The 19,827-nt window shown below is 30.2% G+C and overlaps 1 protein-coding gene across 1 annotated transcript; it reads right to left on the bottom strand.

Moving 5' to 3' along the window:
• Positions 1 to 6,274: 6,274 nt before the first annotated feature.
• On the bottom strand, positions 6,275 to 7,155 carry LOC132304024 (lipid transfer protein EARLI 1-like). The gene has a single exon (XM_059801518.1). The coding sequence runs from the start codon at positions 7,096 to 7,098 to the stop codon at positions 6,562 to 6,564; it is 537 nt and encodes a 178-aa protein (XP_059657501.1). The 5' UTR covers positions 7,099 to 7,155; the 3' UTR covers positions 6,275 to 6,561.
• Between the last annotated feature and the right edge of the window lie 12,672 nt (positions 7,156 to 19,827).

Raw genomic sequence — 19,827 nt, 5'->3', positions numbered from 1 at the left:
TCTAGAGTATGAGGATTATCTTGTGTTTTTATAGTTAAGAAAAGATTTATTATATTTAATTTGGCTTCTATTATATTTTTATACCAGTGTTTTTGGGGATCTTCTCCTAAAATCTCAATCGTTTCAGCTAATCTTAAAAGATTATATATGTTTAATTTGGGATTTTTTAATATACCTTTATTATAAAGGAAAATCTTTAGCTTTTCTAAATGATTAAGAAACATCAAGGCTTCAGAAACATCTTCTAAAAATTTGGTTACATTGAATAAGTTTTCTATAGTTTCTTCTGTCATAGATAAAGTATTAATATAAATAATAGCTCATTTTTCTTTCTAATGAATATAAGAAGGGTTGGATGGAATCAATATTCCTTTTTAAAAAAATTATAAACCTGTAGGGTATACATGAATCCTCCAGTAAGTGAATTTATAAAATTCAATCCTAAAATAAAATCATAAGTACTGGGAATATTATTAACTACATAAGTTATTGGTAAAACAAATTTTTCATTGTTAATTAATATAGGAATATTCTGAACACAATGAGTTATTGGTAGTTTTTCATTATTATATTGACTCATATTAACATTATAATTTAATTTTATTAATGCTTCCTTTGGTACTAAATGTTTTTGAATTATACTTTTAGATGCTCTAATATCTAACATAACTGAAGTTTGGACTAATCTTTCTTTAAATTCTAATGTTACCGGGAATTGGATTAGACTCGAGGGTTTATATATTGAATTTATAGATTCAACTAGTGTATTTTCTAAGGTATTTTCATATTTTAAATAACAGTCATGACATAATAGGGTTTTACAATAGTTTTTACAATAATGTCTTTCCTTTATGGAAGAGTTACATTGTTTACAGTTATAAGACGAGAAATTCAAATTTACTAAATCGTATTAACATGAGGGATTGCTTATAGTACAAATGAAATCTTCTATAGCATGAAATCCTTATTCAAGATCTTCATCATAATCGAAATCATTATCAATACATTCTATTCTATATATGCTTTCATTATCATCATCGGAGTCATAAACACTTTCTAATTCATATAATTCTTCTATTTGTTCTTTAATATCTTCAAGTATATTGATTTTTTCTTATATTTACTTAATAGGGTTTTTGCTTATATCTATAAGGGTAATTTGGTCTTATATGACCTGGATCTCCACAAATGAAGTATTTGCAACTTCGTTCTTTTATGGGTAATATATTAACTTTACTGTCTTTATTATCCTTTTTATTTTTATTTATTTTTCATTTTTTATACCAAAGACGCTTTCTAAATGGTTTGGGATTAAAATATGATTTTTTATTATTATAGTTTTTATAGGTTCTACTTTTTCATAATTTGTATTTTCTTGGTCTATTACCTTTGTAGGTTTTATGGGGTATGCAACCACATTGTGGCGGAAAGTCAAGTTGTTTACATGCATCAAAAAATTGTTTCTTAATTTGCTTAGACTTTTTTCGTTGTCAGCACTCCTTTTTTAACATGTCATAGACATGGTTAACTCTATCACCTATTGTTAATCTATCTTTTCGAGGATTTTCTAACCATTTTTCCCAAATCTTAGTTCCTACACTTCCTGGTAATTTCTGAAGATATCTATCAAGTAAGGTTATATCTCCGGTTTTTCCTGTGGCGGGAAAATATTCAAAAAACTTATTAATGTAATCTCTTATGTATCTAAAATCACAAATTTGTAATAACTCTACATTACGTAAGGCTTCATTTTGTTTTATTTGAGTTTCTTCTAATAATCTGTCTTCACCTAGTAATACTCTTTTGATTATACTGGTAAACATTTGAATTGTGAAAGTATCTTTTAAGAGGGCGTAATCGTTAGCATAAGTAACTTTATAAGATTGCCACCAGTTTTTAATTGTGCCTCTTAATAGGGTTTCACAATAAGTTAATGCTTGTGTTCTATTATCAAATCGGGTTAGAATAGCTATTCTAATACAGTCTTGTTCCCAATCATCGATTACTCCTGCCCAATCTTGAGGATCGTGTCGTGACATGTCTAATATAGTTCATGTGTCGTGTGCTAGGATACTATCGTAACGTTTACGATTTGGTGTCCATGTGTACATGTCTGGTATGTTTTTATTTTCGACATATGTTTCTTGTGTGGGTTATAATCTTTGTCTAGTGCTGTAGTCGTCGTTTGTTGTATTTGTACTACTGGTTGCATTATACATTTCTTGGTCTACTGATCCCTTAGGTTGGGAGGTAGATTCTGCTAGTACTTTTCCTTCTACATGCTCTACTTGTTCTACGACATTTAATTCTTCTTTTAAAATGTTTAGTTCATTTTTTGTGTAGAAAGATTCAAACCCTACTTTTAATATATTTCTCTTGATATCATCGTTATTTCCTTCTCCTAAATAAATGCTTTCTATAAGTTGATAATTTGGCTCAAGATATTTCTCTTTCAAGTCTTCTAGTTCAAGATTGTCAAAATCATACATTATTTTGTCTAGAATTTCATCTTCTAATCTATCATAAAGAACATTTATTTCTTTAGGAGATTCTATTTCTATTAGTGTAGTTAAAAAGTCTTCTTAAGTATTGCCAACTAAATTATCTTGTCTTTTATAATTACTAAACCTTATACTAACTTCTCCACTAATTTTTACATAGATCATATTACTTTCGGGGACCTTTTTAGTTGTAGTAATAAGATTAGGTAATTTTCATTCTGTTCCTTCATGAGTAATACTGCTTACTTTTCTAGCTTCTATCATCTGGACATATTTGCTACTAAAAAGTTTAACTATTTCACTGAATTGAGCTTTAAACCTTTAGTTATATTGATTAACTGCATGTCCTATAAATAAAGTATTAACTAATAGGTTTTCAAATTGTCCTATCATAATGTATCCTTTTATGGATATAGCTATCTTAACATGTTTATTGAATTCTCTAGTGATCATTGTGTAATTGTGGATACATCCTACAATCGCTGCGTTAGCTACTAGATCTATTTCAGTGCTGGCTATTTGTGCTTATTGATGATTATTCCATCGATCATCATAAATATAAGCAAGTGCTCTAGTTCCTACTTCTGCTTTATCTAATCCTACTAATCCTATCATTATTACACCTAAATGTATAAGTTTTAAATTATTTTTATTTAACTCTTGACAAGCCTCTGGTGTTATAAGGTCTAAGATAACTTGATTATTTACTGCATTTATTCTTCTCTAGGTAAGATGATTATATATCTTGTTTTAGAAATCTAGTAAATTATTGGAATAAAGGTTGACTTTATTAGATACCTTCTTCAGTCATTATTCTATATATTTTTTAGCATCATGCTCATTATCATATAGATCTTCTACTCTCATAATTTCTATGGCTTTTCTAAGGATAATGGCCATTGTCTATATGGTTGTAATAAATTTACATGCTTGGTGGTTGTAGGTGAGAACGGATTAGTTGATAATTTTAGTTCCTTTATTTTATCTGATAACTCAGATAATTCTTTAGAAGATTCTCTAAGAATACTTTCTTGTATTACTTCTAATTTGTCTTCAAGTTTACTAACTTTGGATATCAATTTTAAGATATTTTAAATGGTCTATAATAATTTTTTGATTTTCAGAAATATTTTTAATTTCCCTGTTTATATTTTGATGGCGACTAATATTATTTTGTTATCTAAATTATTTCGACTAGAATTTTGTGCTACTTGGTTTTTATATAGTCAAGATTTTCTCCTAATTGTTTTATATATAGTCAAGATTTTCTCCTAATTGTTTTATAGAGTTATCTAATTTATTAAATTCTATTATACTCATAAACCTAGGTAAAATCTTTGCCGTCTAGCTTTGAGAATATTCTGTATTAGAATAATTTTAGATCTAAGTTCTTCTATTCTTCGTTGTAGGCTACGCGTTATGTTTCCTAATTCTAATAAGATGTAGCAATTCCTAAGTATTATTTGACAAAATTCTAAAATTTCTACAAGTTATTATTTGGGTAAGTTGTTCATAAAATAAACTTTAGGCATGCAAATATAATTTTAGCTTTTAAATGGGATTGTCACCACTTTTAGTTCATGAAATAGTAAATATACAAACTACATCACCATTTAGTAATATAGTTTTGTTACCACCACTTATATGTAAAAGTCCCTGTATAAAAAGCTGATTGTGATGAAGATTACTCGCTAGAGCATAGATGGTGGATAAAGCGAGTATTATATATCAAATGGTCACCCTCAATGTCACTCCTTAGTGAGTAGATTGCATCTCGTGACATTTGACTGAGAATTAAGAGACTAGTAAAATATTTAGATAGATCAATAATAGAAAACATGACAACAAAATTATTAGCATCGAGAATATTTTTTTTAAAAAAGTGGAATATTAATTTGTCGGTGATACTATACTATCGATACTGCTCAAACATTAAAGTATTTTGTTAATAAATATTTTATGATAAATATACGTACATAGGATCAAACATTGTGAGAAGGAATTAGAAACAAAAATTATGACACACCATTGATTACAAGAAATTAATTAGCATAATTAACGAAAAAAAAACATGCTAATTGGCTTGAGATTGTCGGCTTTTGATGTTCATATTTTTAAAAATTACAATGAATTATGGTATGATCATGCACCGTGCTTCTGGTATTTTTATCTAGGTGCGACTGTGCGAAATTAGTGGTACTACATAATATGTAGGCTAGGACCAGCTTGTGTTTTGTATGTGGGGTCACATGACCATTTTTTTAGCATCTAAAAGTAGGGCTATGAAGAGGAAAGGCCAAAAAAAATTTGCCTCTATTTTTAGTTTATGACCAAGCTAGTGTACCCTCGAAGCACTCGACGAGCAAAAACAAATTTGTGAGATGTAGGACCACTAGCTTGTGGATAATTGTAAACTGTTTCGACAGTTGAAAGGTTAAACTGATTGACACATTTTAAAAAATATATATATATTTAACGAATTTGTTTTGATGAAAAAAAGATTTATTTTCAATCGAAATTCGGCCAACTATTAATACGGGTGACATACATTTTTGTTTGTTGTTGCGAAATTCAATCAGTGTCCCAAAACTGCATCGTTTTAGTCCCATAGAAAAACTGTTGAATATATGACAGCCGATCGACATCACTACAAGGACAAAATCATTCATTCATTATCCGTGTGAATGTTTATAGTTCCCATTTTGTCAAAGAATGTATTCAAAATTGTAGTAGATGATTGCCATATATATATTCTTGGTCAATAAAACTTTATTGGAAAAAAAAAAATACATAAGAACTATATAATTAACCACCAATATAAATCTAGGTTTTTTTTTTTGAAATTGGGTTTGAAGAATCTCACAAAAAAGGACCAGGATTATCTCTTTGTTCCTCTTTTTGTCCCACGGTCATTATTATGTGCATTTAAATCAATTCCATACTAATTTTAAATCGCTAATGCAATAACTTGAAATTTACAACTAATAACTACTACATAAAGGTGTTGATTTCTCGCTTTAATGGTTTTGACATTGTTATTATATTAGTGTTGTATATGTGAGGCATTATAATGTAGCTAGTGTCGTAATGCTGATTTAATAGTGATGGGTGAGAAATTAGAGAAGATCTGGATCCCACAAACAAAACGATAGCCATATTAAATATTATGGAACTAAATAGATGATTTTCTGGAAGTCAATGTCAATCAATTAGTTATGGAAGCTTTTTCTTTCTAGTAAAAATTGAATAATCTTTCATTTCCTTCTTTTTGCATGTGAGGATGCACTAATATTTCATGTACCACGTGCACTGGAATATGTTTGTGCTACAAAATGACAAGGACTTCCTTCCAATGGTCACTGCCGATCATGAATTGTCTTAAAATCTGTAATTACATGGTTTCTAAAACAGTTTTAAACCTTTAACATATAACTTTTGTAGTTTTTTTTTTTATAAAAAAAAAACCCTTTCAACCTCGTAAGCTTGTAATAGAAACACTTTTAAATCACATATATCATTTAACACGCTATAAATCACAAATATAATTTAAATCCAAATGTTTTTGTGCCAAAGGACGTCCCAATGTATATATACGGTTTGTATTATGAACAAATAATGTCAAATGTTAAACTTGTATTTATTTAGTGTATCACACTCCATTAAAAAAATATCAAAGGTTAGGTTTGTATCGAGTAGTAGCTAACACATTGGGTGACGATTTGTTTCTTATTTAGAAAATTTCTTTCAAATTTCTTTCGTTCAGAATTTATAAATAAATAAACTCCAAGTATTGATTTTTCATTTCATATAGCAATTATACGAGTAAAACATATTCATATCTTACAAAACGGTTACAACTTTATTTCCATCATGTGTGAACATGATATGTAAGAGCCAAATCGCTTGAATATTTTACACTTGTGCAAGCTTAATTATTTAATAGCATCAAAACACAACCACACTAAAACAGAGGAAATTAACGAGATGTTATCACGCACACACGCACTTAACTTGCAGTAGAAATTTATAGCAGAGTGAGGATCGAAAGTGGAAGTGTTTTCTATTCGCATTTGAAGCCTTCTGGAACCTTCTTTTCGCAGACATTAAGAAGCAAGCTGATGGAGAGAGGGACATTGAGGTTGATGCCCAGAACATTTGCTTTAATGGCAGTGCAGAGGCAAACCGCGGCCTCGAGGTCGGTGAGGCCTTGGATGAGGCTGCAGCATGGAGTCTTTGGAGGGGTACCCACAATAGCCCCAAGCAACCCGCTCAGTAAATTGGCACAGACACCTAATTTCAGGGTATCTCTAGGGCAGGTGCTTGGCTTTGGCGGACTTGGACTGGGCTTTGGGGGACTTGGCTTTGGCGGACTTGGACTTGGCTTTGGCGGACTTGGACTTGGACTTGGCTTTGGCTTTGGCTTTGGCGGACTTGGACTTGGCTTTGGCTTTGGCGGACTTGGACTTGGCTTCGGCTTCGGCTTCGGCTTTGGCTTAGGGTTAGGAGAAGGGCAAGTGCCGCATGAACTAACAATGACAAAGAAGAGAAGGTTGAGTGAGAGAAAGAGAGCAAGTGATGCATTGCTTTTGGAAACCATCTCTTAAAGGACCAATATTGAGAGAGAAGTTGAATTTGGGCATGGAAGATGTGTAGTGTGGGTGAGTTTTTATAGGGTCTCAAGGAGGGTCTAATCAGAGAAAAGTGAAAACATATATACATTACCAGTATTTTACAGGCTGATATTCCCGCCTTATGTATACTCAATACTTTTTCTTAAAAATACTCCAATTCTTGTATATAAAAGTAAATTAAAAGTTTTCACAGCTATTCATTGACCTACTTATAAGCAGTTAAGTCACATAAAACAGGAGCGGGATCGCGTAAGAGCAGCAGAATTAAGTCATAAATAATAAGAATTTGAGCGAGAGTGTAAGCGGAGCGTGAAAACAGGAGAGCGTAAGAGCGACACCTGTTGAGAAAGACTGTGTGACTTAGATAAATAGCCTACCAAACACAGGCGGCCCATCATTTTATAGCCAATGCATTAATAATTGTAAATATTTTTCTGGCAATAATTGATACTGATTTGGCAATTGAAATATCCTAAAAGAATAAATCAAGAAGCACAGCTGCTTGGGCCCGTATGATGGATGAAGCCACCTTCTGTGCCTATGGAGTTGAGTCGATTTTGGCTAAAAAACATACACACACACACGATTCTTAAACCCAAAGAAGGCCAATTGCTAAGGATCTCACTTGCAGGCAATCAAATGAATTTGTCAATTTGTGTATCATAGTAATTTCCTAAATCAAAACCGTAAGGCTTACATGGCCTTTTATAATCACAACCTGGAATGTTGATTATCATTCAGTTTTTGTAATTTAACAATAGAATAAGAATTATTATTTCATTTAATTTTATCTTTTTATTTTTATTTTCATTTCATTTCATCCCTGCTAAATCTATATGTGATCTTGGTATTTGAATTAGCTGGCAACACAATCACATGACCAAAATTTTAGATTGCAAGATGGGGAAGGCAAACTGCCATGTTACTTTTGTAGCATAGTTCTGTAAATTTGTAGTCAACAGGAATTTTGATCCATAACAGTTGGCGTTACATTCGGCCAGAAATAGCAAGCTATTTATAACAATCAAGAAAACCACTGATTGAAAACATATTTTTTTATAACTGAATTTTCAAAAAGTAGTTCTAAGAAATGTACTGTCAACTAACTAGAATGCATGGTTTTTTTTTTTTTTTGTTTTCCACAATTTTTTGAATAACTGAAAACCAGATAACTAAACTAAACAGTAAACACTTAACAAAGCAGCCCTAACTTTGTACCCGAGAAAGTTACGGGACTTAGTAGGGTAAGTATAGAAAGCTTTAAATGAGCTCTACAGCATACACAATAATTTATTTATGAGATTGGAGTTCTTTTCGGATCCAAAATTATGCCATTTTTGAGAGAGTTCTAGTGGATTTAAATATATTTTTTTTCTCTTCTTTTCTTAGTTCTCTAATTTCACAAAGATTTTAGTTTAGGGAATTTTTGTGGGGCCATTTGATTTTGTGATCCTAGTTTCGGGTCATGTGTCTTTTCATTAATGAACATTCGTGTTTCTCTGTCAACCCTATTTTACGCACTTTAAAGTTTAATTATGATACAAATCTTCTTTAGGACACTTGATCTTTGTCGTATTTTCATGCATCTACTGATATTAATCAAGAATATATGGCCATGTTCTCTTTCTTTTGATCTCATTTTTTCGACAATTAATCTGTATTTTCCAGTTCAATTATCTTTTTTTCACTGCAATTAATCATAGTTGCAAGATTTCCACACAATTAATTTTTTTGTTATGACGATAAAACAAGAAGATAATTCTCTAGTTGTGAATTGTAAAAGTGGTTAATATGTGACTAAACTTAAGACTATGCATCCGTGCATGCATCTGAATCAAAAATGGAGTTGAAAATTGAGAGTTACCTAGCAGCCAAATGAGTTGACTCTTCGTGGAATACAAAGAAAATTTTGATCGAACAAGCACGCAAATAATCTTCTATCTTGGCATCTTATATGCATGCAAGATACAAGTTGCTTGCTTGATTAAGTGTCGGTTGAATGCAAATCATCAAAGAGTTAAAAGAAATAACTATCTACCAACAGGCCTGTGGCCTAGCAATACAAAGTCTCTACTTTTCAAAGGAAGGTTAGGGGTTCGAACCTTAGTGAATGCAGTGTGTATGAGTACCAACTAGAAAAAAATAAATAAATAAATAAATAAAATAAAATACTAAGGGATGATTTGATTAAACTTAAATGATGTACATAATTTATGGATGAGTGCATACATTCAAAATTCGCAAATCATCAAAGAGTTAAAAGAAGCGATTAGCTAGTGGTTGAGTTGATTCTTCTTCAAATACAAAAACAAATTGATAAATTATCTTTTATCTTGGCATCTTTTGCATGCAGGATCTATATAGCAAGTTGGTTGGTTGATAAAGTGTCGGTTGAATGCAAATCATCAAAGAGTTGAAAGAAACGACTAGCTAACGAATGAATTGATTCTTCACAAAATACAAATAAAATTTTGATCGAACAAGAGCGTAAATTATCTTCTATATATCTTGGCTTCTTATGCATGCTTGATTGATGGAGTGTCATGGGAAACCGATTAAACTTGAATGATGTACATAATTTACGGGTGAGTGCATGCATTTAAAATTCGCATATCATCAGAGTTAAAAGAAACGATTAGCTAGCGGATGAGTTGATTGTTCTTCAAATACAAAAATAAATTGATAAATTGTCTTTTATCTTGGCATCTTTTGCATGCAAGATCTATATCAAGTTGGTTGGTTAGTGTCGGTTGAATGCAAATCATCAAAGAGTTGAAATAAACGACTAAGCTAACGGATGAGTTGATTTTTCGAAAAATACAAATAAAATTTTGATCGAACAAGAGCATAAATTATCTTCTATATATATCTTGGCTTCTTATGCATGCGGTATGCATGGCAAGTTGCTTGCTTGATGGAGTGTCATGGGAAACCGATTAAATTTAAATGATGTACATAATTTACGGGTGAGTGTGTACTTTCAAAATTTGCAAATCATCGAAGAGTTGAAAGAAACGACTAGCTAGCGGATGAGTTGATTCTTCCTCAAATACAAAAACAAATTGATAAATGGGTAAAGTACAGTCATACCCCCTAAGGTTTGACAAAAGGACACTCAGATGAAAGTTACTTTTTTTTTTAGACAAAGACACCCCCTGAAGGTTCAAAGATAGACAAAGATACCTCTTTACATGAAAAATTGACCAAATTACCCTTTAACCGTTTAAGAGACTTTTTTAACTTTACAATTTAATAAATTGGACCAATCTACCCTCATGAACAATTTATGCATACAAAAAAAGTAACACAAAACAAAACAAAACAAAAAAAGAACTTTATATTGTTCATTTTTTTTTTTTTTTTTTGTTATTTACTTTATAAATGTCCCAACTTTAAAAAATATAGACATCTAAAATGATTTTTTGATCCAATACATATATTTCAAATAAATTATATTTTGTTATTACTTCTTTTCTTTTTCTTTTTTATTTTTAAATTAAGATGCTTAATTCTTTCATCTAAAAAAATTAAACCAATCTTTTTTCCTTAAAAATAAAAAATATGGTACCAGTATAACTTTATGCATCTTAAATTATATATCAAATACTATGCATTTCCCAACATAAAAGGGAAAAAAAAAAAAAAAAAAAAAAAAAAAAAAAAAAAACAAAGGCATACATAAAGTTATACTAGTACCTATTTTCTTTTATATTAGAAAATGCATAATATTTTATATATAATTTAAGATGCATAAAGTTATACTAGTACCATATTTTTTATTTTTAAGAAAAAGAGTTTGGTTTAATTTTTTTAGAGAAAAGAATTAAGCATCTTAATTTAAAAGTAAAAAAGAAAAAGAAAAGAAGTAATAACAAAATATAATTTATTTGAAATATATGTATTAAATCAAAAAATCATTTTAGACGTCTACACTTTTAAGAAGTTAGGACATTTATAAAGTAAATAACCAAAAAAAAAAAAAAAAAAAAAAAAAAAAAAAAAAAAAAAAAAAAATGAAGTGAACAATATAAAGTTGTTTTTTACTTTTTTTTTATGCATACATTATTCATGTGGGTAAATTGATCCAATTTATTAAATTGTAAAGTTAAAAAAGTCTCTTAAATGGTAAAAGGGTAATGTGGTCAATTTTTCATATAAAGGGGTTTCTTTGTCCATTTTTGAACCTTTAGAGAGTATCTTTGTCCAAAAAACAGGTAAATTTTATCCTAGTATCCTTTTACCAAATCTCACGGACATGGCTGTACCCTTAATAAATTTATCTTTTATCTTGGCATCTTTTGCATGGAGGATCTATAGCAAGTTGGTTGGTTGGTTGATGGGATTGAGTGTCACGGACAACCCTAGAACCAATCATGGGATCCACCATTTATGTCTAATGAAATCGTGTTTGGCCAAAAATATTCCATGTCAATTGTTGTCTCTCTAATCATGCATATTTTTCTTGTATTCACACTATATACTCGTTGTTTATTCGAACCGTGTGGAGCCATTTTGATACAAAGTCCATTGTATTGATTGATATGTATGTCATTGTCTTTCTGTATAAGCTAGACGTCGGCACAAATGATGGCCAATTAGGCCATATATAGTTATCCAATGTCTCAATTGAATTGAAATTAGGGCAAATCGAAAGAGACAACCCACATGCCTATTATTTTTGTGAAGCCAGTGTTCTTGAATGAAATGAATTCACAGTGGACTTGTTTTTTCGAAAAATGAGAGTGGACTTGTTTGGTATCATTTATTTATTTATTTTCAATAATGGGGTGTATGATTCTTTGTGTCGACTAATTCACAAGACCCATGCAAAACATCTCCTTTCCCACGGATCGATTAAAGTTCGAACCATATCCGTAAACGTAGCTCTGAAGGAATTATTTACAACTAGAAGAAATATATTGACTTCATGAAGTATCAGAATCTAAATCTTTCTTTTACATCAACACTATGCTTAAAATAGGTGATGGATATTTATTTATTTATTTTACAGCTAGTTTTTACACAGCGTTACAGAATTATTTATGTGTGACTATGTTAAGTATATGACCGGAAGTGAATTAAGTTGTTGGTGAATAGCTCGGACATGAATCAATTCGGTTGTTTGTTTAGTAATCGAACTGATCGAAGACACAATTATTAGATTGTTTATTAATTAAGTCGAGTTCAACATCTCTATTCTCATCTCAGTTCGTTTGTTCGTGAACACACATGTGAACAAGTTTATGGAAATGCTTGTTTTGAGATTGTGAAAAATACCAGGAGTAATTAATTGTATGATAATATGAGATATGCTAAGCCCAACATACGGAAAGGTCCACTAAATATTTAATTGTCTTACACTCAACGGTTAAGCCCATTCCAACCCAACCCAAATGGTTACATTCGGCCGAGTAGGATTGCAGATGAATATTAGCAAATGTGTGCTTAATTCTGAATGGTGGATTGGGCTTCTGTATGTCAACAGCAATTGTGCTTTGGAAACCACTTTAGTCCAAGATTTCACTCTAGGCCCAAATATGTTTAAGCCACCATACCCTCATACGTTGGGCTAGACGAAACCTCAATTGAGGATTGCTTGTATCTCTGGGATTGGAACAATGGGAAGCAATGTATCTTAGTCTATACTTTTGGATCGAATTCCATTGTTTAGGGCTCTAAAATAGTGTTTTTCAGTCTATTGAGTATTTTGGAATTTTTGTACAAAGTCTAAATGGACTTGAACCTTCTGATTTTTTATAATTAATAGTTAATACTTCTATTAGTTTCATCTCTTACTTTTTCGTAACTTCTTAGACAGAATGCCATTTTGGGCTTCGTTTTTTATAATTTTTTTTATAAAAAAATCCTTTTCTTATGACAGTTTGATTTTCTTTAATACAAATATATGTACTGCAAGGCAGAATTTATCATTGATTAATAATTTTCAGAATTTTTTTGTTTAAACTTTGTGGACTCAAAGTTGATTTGTTATGTTCCTCATTGACGTTCACAACTTTCACTCAAAGTTGATGTATTGATTTATCCAATTTATTTTATTTGAAAAAAGTAAATTCTCCAATTTATAATACTGCTGAACCTTGTGTTACTACTGTTGTGGTTTCTGTGAAGTGTTGATTGGGTGTCTATTTTGGTTATCAGCGTGTTGCAACCAATTTCACCCCTTAGAATCGGTTCCAGCGTGCCTACAACCGGTTTCAAGCCATAGAACTTGTTCAACCTTTTATTTAATATTTACATAAGTACACAAGAAGTTAAAACCGTTCGGTGGTGTGGAATCGGTTTAGAAATTACGTGAATTGATTTCCTTATTAATTTTAGACTCTACGAAAGGATGGTGTTATTAGTTCCTTTATTTAGCAATTGAGAGAAAATTCTTCCTTTGGACATAACACTAAGATTTGGGTGTTATAATAATTTGGTGATTTTTAATGTGATTAATTTGATACTTTTTAGATTTTAAATTGAAAAAAAAAAAAAAAAAAAAAACATTTAATGTAAAGTATTTAATAAAAAATATTTTATATTTTTTTTAAAATCTAAAAACGTTAAGAAATTATATAGATATGGATATAGATATATAAATAATAATTTGGTGCCTTTTAGAGTAATTTATTTGATGCTTTTTATTAACCATTATAATAATTGTTAGTCAAAAAACATTGAATGTAAAGTATTTAAAAAATTATTATTAATTTTTTATTTTTAAAATTTATTTAAAAAAAATGAAAATGTTATTGAGATATAAATAACAATCATATATATATATATAATAGAATCCACAACCCATAAATAGACGGATACTACCAAGGGCCTTGTTCCCAGTGATATTTCATCTACCTCTCAAGTCTCAAAGTGAATGGTACCCTCCGTTCATAGGAACTTACCCTAACTTTTAACCTTCAAACTTTTTATCTTCGAAGTATCATTAAACAACTTTTTGTTTTCATTTTTAATTTAATACCCAATTTTTTATCATTAATAACTAATAATTATTAATTTCATATTATTAAGTAAAATTTATATAGAATTTTTAATCTTTAATATTAAATAATATAACTATTAATTTTATATTATTTTGCAACTAATAGATTCTTAATAATTCAATTTTAACTAAATAATAGGTACATGTTATAACAGTTCAACACCCAAATCAATAGCTTCAAATCAGCATATCAGTTTATATTATTTTGTACTAAAGTAGAACAGAATGAAGTCTATACATTATTTAACACCAACTCTTATAACTCTATTTAATTAGATGGGCTTAACAATAATTTTTTACTCTTTATTTTTACATTCAATAATTACTCCCTTTAAAAAACGATATTTCACATCTTTTCATAGATATCCTTATAAATTTTAAAAATTTCAAATTTAATTATAAATTTAAACTTAAAAGAATAATATATTAATTTTAAAAGGGACTATATGCCTTGAAATCTTTTGTTTTCGAAGATAGATTCTATTGTTTTATTCCCCAATTTAGTTGTTCATCTTTTCTTTCTGAATTGTCTTAAAATACTCCATCCATACTTGAAAAGACAATTCAAATTATTAGATTTTTTAAGTTGGAGAATTTTAAGCTATTTTGTGTTTACATGCAACTTCATCCAAAATTACAATTCGTCTATAATTCCATGGTTCTGCATTTTCTTTTTTGGTGCTCTGTGGTGCACTAATCCAATGTAGTGGTTGGGTGTAAAGACTCTGGTTATGCAAGTAGGTTTCTTCGAAGGATGTTCACATCACATTGCACTACATAAAAGCTTGTCTCTATGATGCATACTCACTCACACATCTTTATGCTTGAATACTTGAAAGATCGGTTGCATTGCGAGGGAGCTTATCGAACTTCCCACAGGTCCTAATCTTTATTTTGGGGTCGTGATTCACTTGAACTTTTAGGGTTTTATTGCTTAGTGATACTTGGGATACATGAGGTTTCCTTTCTTGGTCCGCTCAAACTTTGATGTATGCTCTTCGTAATGCTCTATGCATTCCGATACTACTATGCTTACACAACTTACTTTGTTTAATTTTTTTCTTTTTTTTTTTTGGGGGAGTGTGATGATGTGTTGTGCTTTGATTCAATGCAAGGTTTGCGTATATATCACCAACAAATGCACATTGCATTCTCCATTTCATATCTCTTTCCCTTTAAAGTTGGGATTGGCAAGAAAGTGTGTTATAATTGTACCAGGTTGGGGTTCTTAGGGTAACAGGGTCGTTTTTCATGGTTGTTGCCACTCTTTCTCTTAGAAGGTCGTATTCGTGTCGAATCTGGCCTAATCTAACTTGAATCTCCACTATCTTATATGCCATTTGGTGATTCCATGAATGAGTGTTGTCTATATAATGATAGACAAGTTTAAACGGTTAGCCGGGGTCAATACCAACTCAAATATATCCCCATTTAACTCCTTTTAACTTTAGTTATGTAAATAAAATCGTAGTTTGAACTGAAGTATAAATAGATAAATAAATAAATTTAATTAAGAAATGAACTAATAAATAAAATGACACATGACCAATAAAGTCGATAAGAAGAATACTCCGACCTTGTATGTGTGGTGACAAACCAATTGGTATAAATCAACCAATCTAATTAAAAGTTTAAAATACAATATATACGTTGCAAGAAGAGAAAAATCCTGAAGTTTATATATACTGTGCTCACGTACTTTCTCTCTCTCTCTCTCTCTCTATATATATATATATATTATTAATTACTAGACAATAATTTTTTTATTTTTTTTTTATGTTTATTTCAATATCATATGAAATAAACACCCCATATATTATTCATATTCACAAACAATTTATTTTCATAGTTAGGGCTTTTAATTACTGTTTCTCTTTTATTTTCTTTTCTTGTTTTTTTCCGCATTGTTTGGGAAAGTCTTAATGAGACATTATTAGACTTTTTATTTTAAAAAAATTGAAAATGTTAATGAGTTATTAATAAAATTATAACAATTTGGTGCTTTTTAGAGTGATTAATTTGGGGCTTTTTAGAATTCCATACTGAGTAAGAGCTAACCATTATAATAGTTGTTAGTAAAAAAATATTTAATGAAATTTATTTTATATTTTTTTAAAATTTAAAAATATTAAAAAAATTCTTAGACTTGTTAGAATACTATAAATAGATAAGCAAGTTCTTGCCGTCCGAGTGCTTCTAATAGCTAGCACTCAATGTAGATGGGACTACTCTTATTATTTATAGCTTTGTAATATAGCTTAGAACCTCACCATTATTTGTGTGTGTAGTAGTGTGTGTCTCTCTCTTTCTTTTTCAATAATAGACAGACTTATATGCATTATTAGTAATGTAATAGATTGGGTCACTTTTCGTCTCATGGTTAGTGGACTGGCTCCCGGCCCTTGTGAAAGAATAAATCCGATTTGAGAATTTTGATCAAATTTAATACCATTTTGTCATAATCATAATATTATTTAATTAGAAATATCAGCCATTTTTAAAATTAAAAAATAGGTTTGTTTATGGTTATAATGTTACAATTACCTATCAGCCGAGAACCAGAACTAATAAAAATCCTTATGTTTCTATTCGTGTAAATTTGTTTGGACAAAGTATAAGAAGCTAAAATGTTGAATTTCATAAAATGGGTCTCCGGACTGACGACAAGTATTCGATGTTTATTTAATTATTTATTTTTTATGTGTGATGTTTATTTAATAATTAATTCAATGTAAATATGTTTTGACAAAAGTATAAGAAAGTTACAATATTGAATTTCATAAAATGGTTCCCGTCAAACAGACATAAAATGTTTAATACTCGGTCAGAACTCAACACCCAGTGTCTCCCCACTACATTCATCCCTTAGAGCTCTTCAAAGCCCATTTTTCGCGAGCCTATGGTCCATTGGCGCGCAGCGGTATAACTAAAATTGGTAGGGCTCAATTTTGTTCGCGGGTAAAACGGCGCCGTTTCCGCTGCACCTGTTTTGTCTTATTCATTGCTCCTGGATAGGGCTGTAAGTTGGACTGGCCCAACCCAGCCTAGTCCCAACCCAACCTCAACCCGAATCTGGTTGGATTGGGTCAACCCGAATTATACCTAACATGGGTTATAGCCAAAACCCAGTCCGAATATTTTCGGGCCGATCGGGTCGGGTTGGCGGGTTGAGTTTTAAAATTTTATTTATATATTTTTTTTTCGAAAATATAGATATTATATAGATATATATCTATATATATAGATTTATCTATATATTATTAAAAAAGAAAAAAAATTTAGGGCAAATCATTTTAGCCTCCCCAATCGTCCAGTCTCATTCTCAACTCTCTCCAACTTCAAACTACAAAATCTACAAGAATCAGAAGTTCAAAACCCATATATTTTAGATCTGTCTGCAAGAATCAAAAGTTCAAAACCCAAATATTTCAGATCATTTCAAATTGTTCAAAAAATCAAAACCCATATGTTTCAGTTTCCATCGCCGGCTGTTCCAGTTCGGGTTCGCCGTTCGCAAGCTTCAGCCGCTGTCACTCAACTCTCAAGCTTGCCCCCCTCTCTCTCAACTCTCAAGCTTGCTCCCCTCTCTCTCTGCAACTGCTAACTTGTGTGTATGGGTTTTGTTTTTATTTTTGGAAGTGACGGCGACGGCGGTGGAACGGCTGAGGGGCGGCGGCGGTGGACCGGCTGAGGGACAGCCAGAGAAAAGAGAAAGAAGAAAGAGAAAGAAGAAAGAGAAAGAAGAGAGAGATAGAAAGAGAAAAGAGAAAAAAGAGAAAAGAGAAAAAAAAAAAAAAAAAAAAAAATCGGGCAGAGAGAGAGAAAAAGAGAAAGAGAAAGAGAAAGAGAAAGGAGAGAGAGAAAAAAAAAATTCGGGGAAGAGAGAGAAAAGAGAAAGAAGAGAGAGAGAGAGGAGAGAGAAAAGAGAAAAAAAAAAAATTAATTTTTGTCTTAGTTTCGATTAAACCCAACCCGAACATGAACCCGAATTGTGAATTGTGTGTCTAAATTTCAAAATTCTTGGGTTGGGGTTGGGTTAGGCTGGGCTAGCCCGTCCAACTTGCAGCCCTACTCCTGGAACAGTGAGCCGAACAGTGCCCTAAGGAACTGTTTGGCAGATTTTTTATTTAAAAAAAAAAAAAAAAAACCTAAAAATAGGTTATTTTGAGATCTTTTTTTAAAATAAAAAATAAAATAAAATTTATTAAATAAAAAATATATTGTTTAGGCACAATACGTCAAAAATAAATTTTATTTGGGCCAAAAATAAATTTAAAAAGCTTTTTTTCTTTTTTTCCCCTTAAAATTTGTTTTTTATTTTATTTTTTTGCTTTAAGTTTTAAATGTGTACCACAAATAATGCATTTGGCCGTTAAGGCACTATTTGGCCGACACAAATAGTGCCTTAACGGCTATATTTTTTTTTAAATATATATAAATTTTTTAAAAAAATATAATTAAAATTACAAATTCATCTACTTAAAAATATAGTCGTTAAAAATATAACCGTTACAAATATAGCCGTAAAGGAAAAGTTAAAAAATAAAAAAATAAAATAAAATAAAATAATTTTCATTTTTTATTATTATAATTAATTTTAATTTATTATTTTTTTTTTTTTTGAGAGCGAAAATTCGAAGAGCCTGATGGTTTCTGGAGAGCAAAAGTTGTTGACATGACTTTTGAAAAAGCTAATGTGGCATTTTTAGAGAGTCAAAATTTGAAATTCCTTTATTTTTATTTCTTTCTAATCTCTCACACTCATCTCTGCTTATAAAATCTTCAAACTCAACTTTCCTATGAGATGTTACCATATCAGTTTTAGAATAATCAGTTTTCAATTCTAAAATAGCAATATTCTAACTTTCCATCTAATTAGTTCAAGAAAAACTTGAACGGGTTTAATTGGGGTTACAATCATATCCAATTGATTTGGGAAAAAGTTGAACCGGTTCCAAATAACTTAAACATGTTCACTTTCTACCAGAACACTACATGTACATTGACCCGATCCATCTCATTCACCTTAAGTGAATAATCTTAAAATGACGGCGTTTTGAAGATTAGTAAAATTGTCTTTTAACATTTCCATTAATGGACGGTGACTCACATGTTCTTAATTATAACAAATTAATAGAACTTCAATGTGTTATTTGTAGTTCACTAATTATTTGCAAAACCACAATAGTTTAGATTTTTTTTTTTTTGGCACTTTATCCTATATACTGTTATATATATATATAAATATTATTATTTGTCCTTTTATCCATATAATCATGAATAAAATCATTAATTTGGAGTTTAGGACAAATGTTTGTTATTTTTGTTTTCTTAAATTTATACTATTTTTTAATTAATCCATTATATATTTTAAATTACACTGAATTCCATTCTTCAAAAATAAATAAATAAATAAATAAATTATAATACCACTATATCGTATCCTGAAAGTGTCCAAAACCTATCATTGTTGTGTCTAACAAAAAAATAAAAATATTCAATTCTCAAGATAATTTTAGCTATATCCGACATGTGTTTGGATTGTATCTGATATCTAACATGTGTTCAGGTTGTATCCGTATATCTGACAAGTATTCTAAATATTTATGGTTCTTTGGCAAGGGTATACTTGGTTTAATTTTAATCAAAAGTTGTACCTTTTCACATTTCAAAGTGGGAGGTTCGAAATTTA

Source organism: Cornus florida, unplaced genomic scaffold (genome assembly GCF_030987335.1).
Source record: "Cornus florida cultivar Cherokee Brave unplaced genomic scaffold, ASM3098733v1 CherokeeBrave_3.0.0_Hap2_Chr04, whole genome shotgun sequence".
NCBI lineage: Eukaryota > Viridiplantae > Streptophyta > Magnoliopsida > Cornales > Cornaceae > Cornus > Cornus florida.
This window is presented reverse-complemented; position numbering and strand designations above follow the sequence as displayed.

Coding starts and splice junctions, on each gene's coding strand:
- LOC132304024 (XM_059801518.1), bottom strand. CDS start 7,098: ATGGTTTCCAAAAGCAATGCATCACTTGCTCTCTTTCTCTCACTCAAC.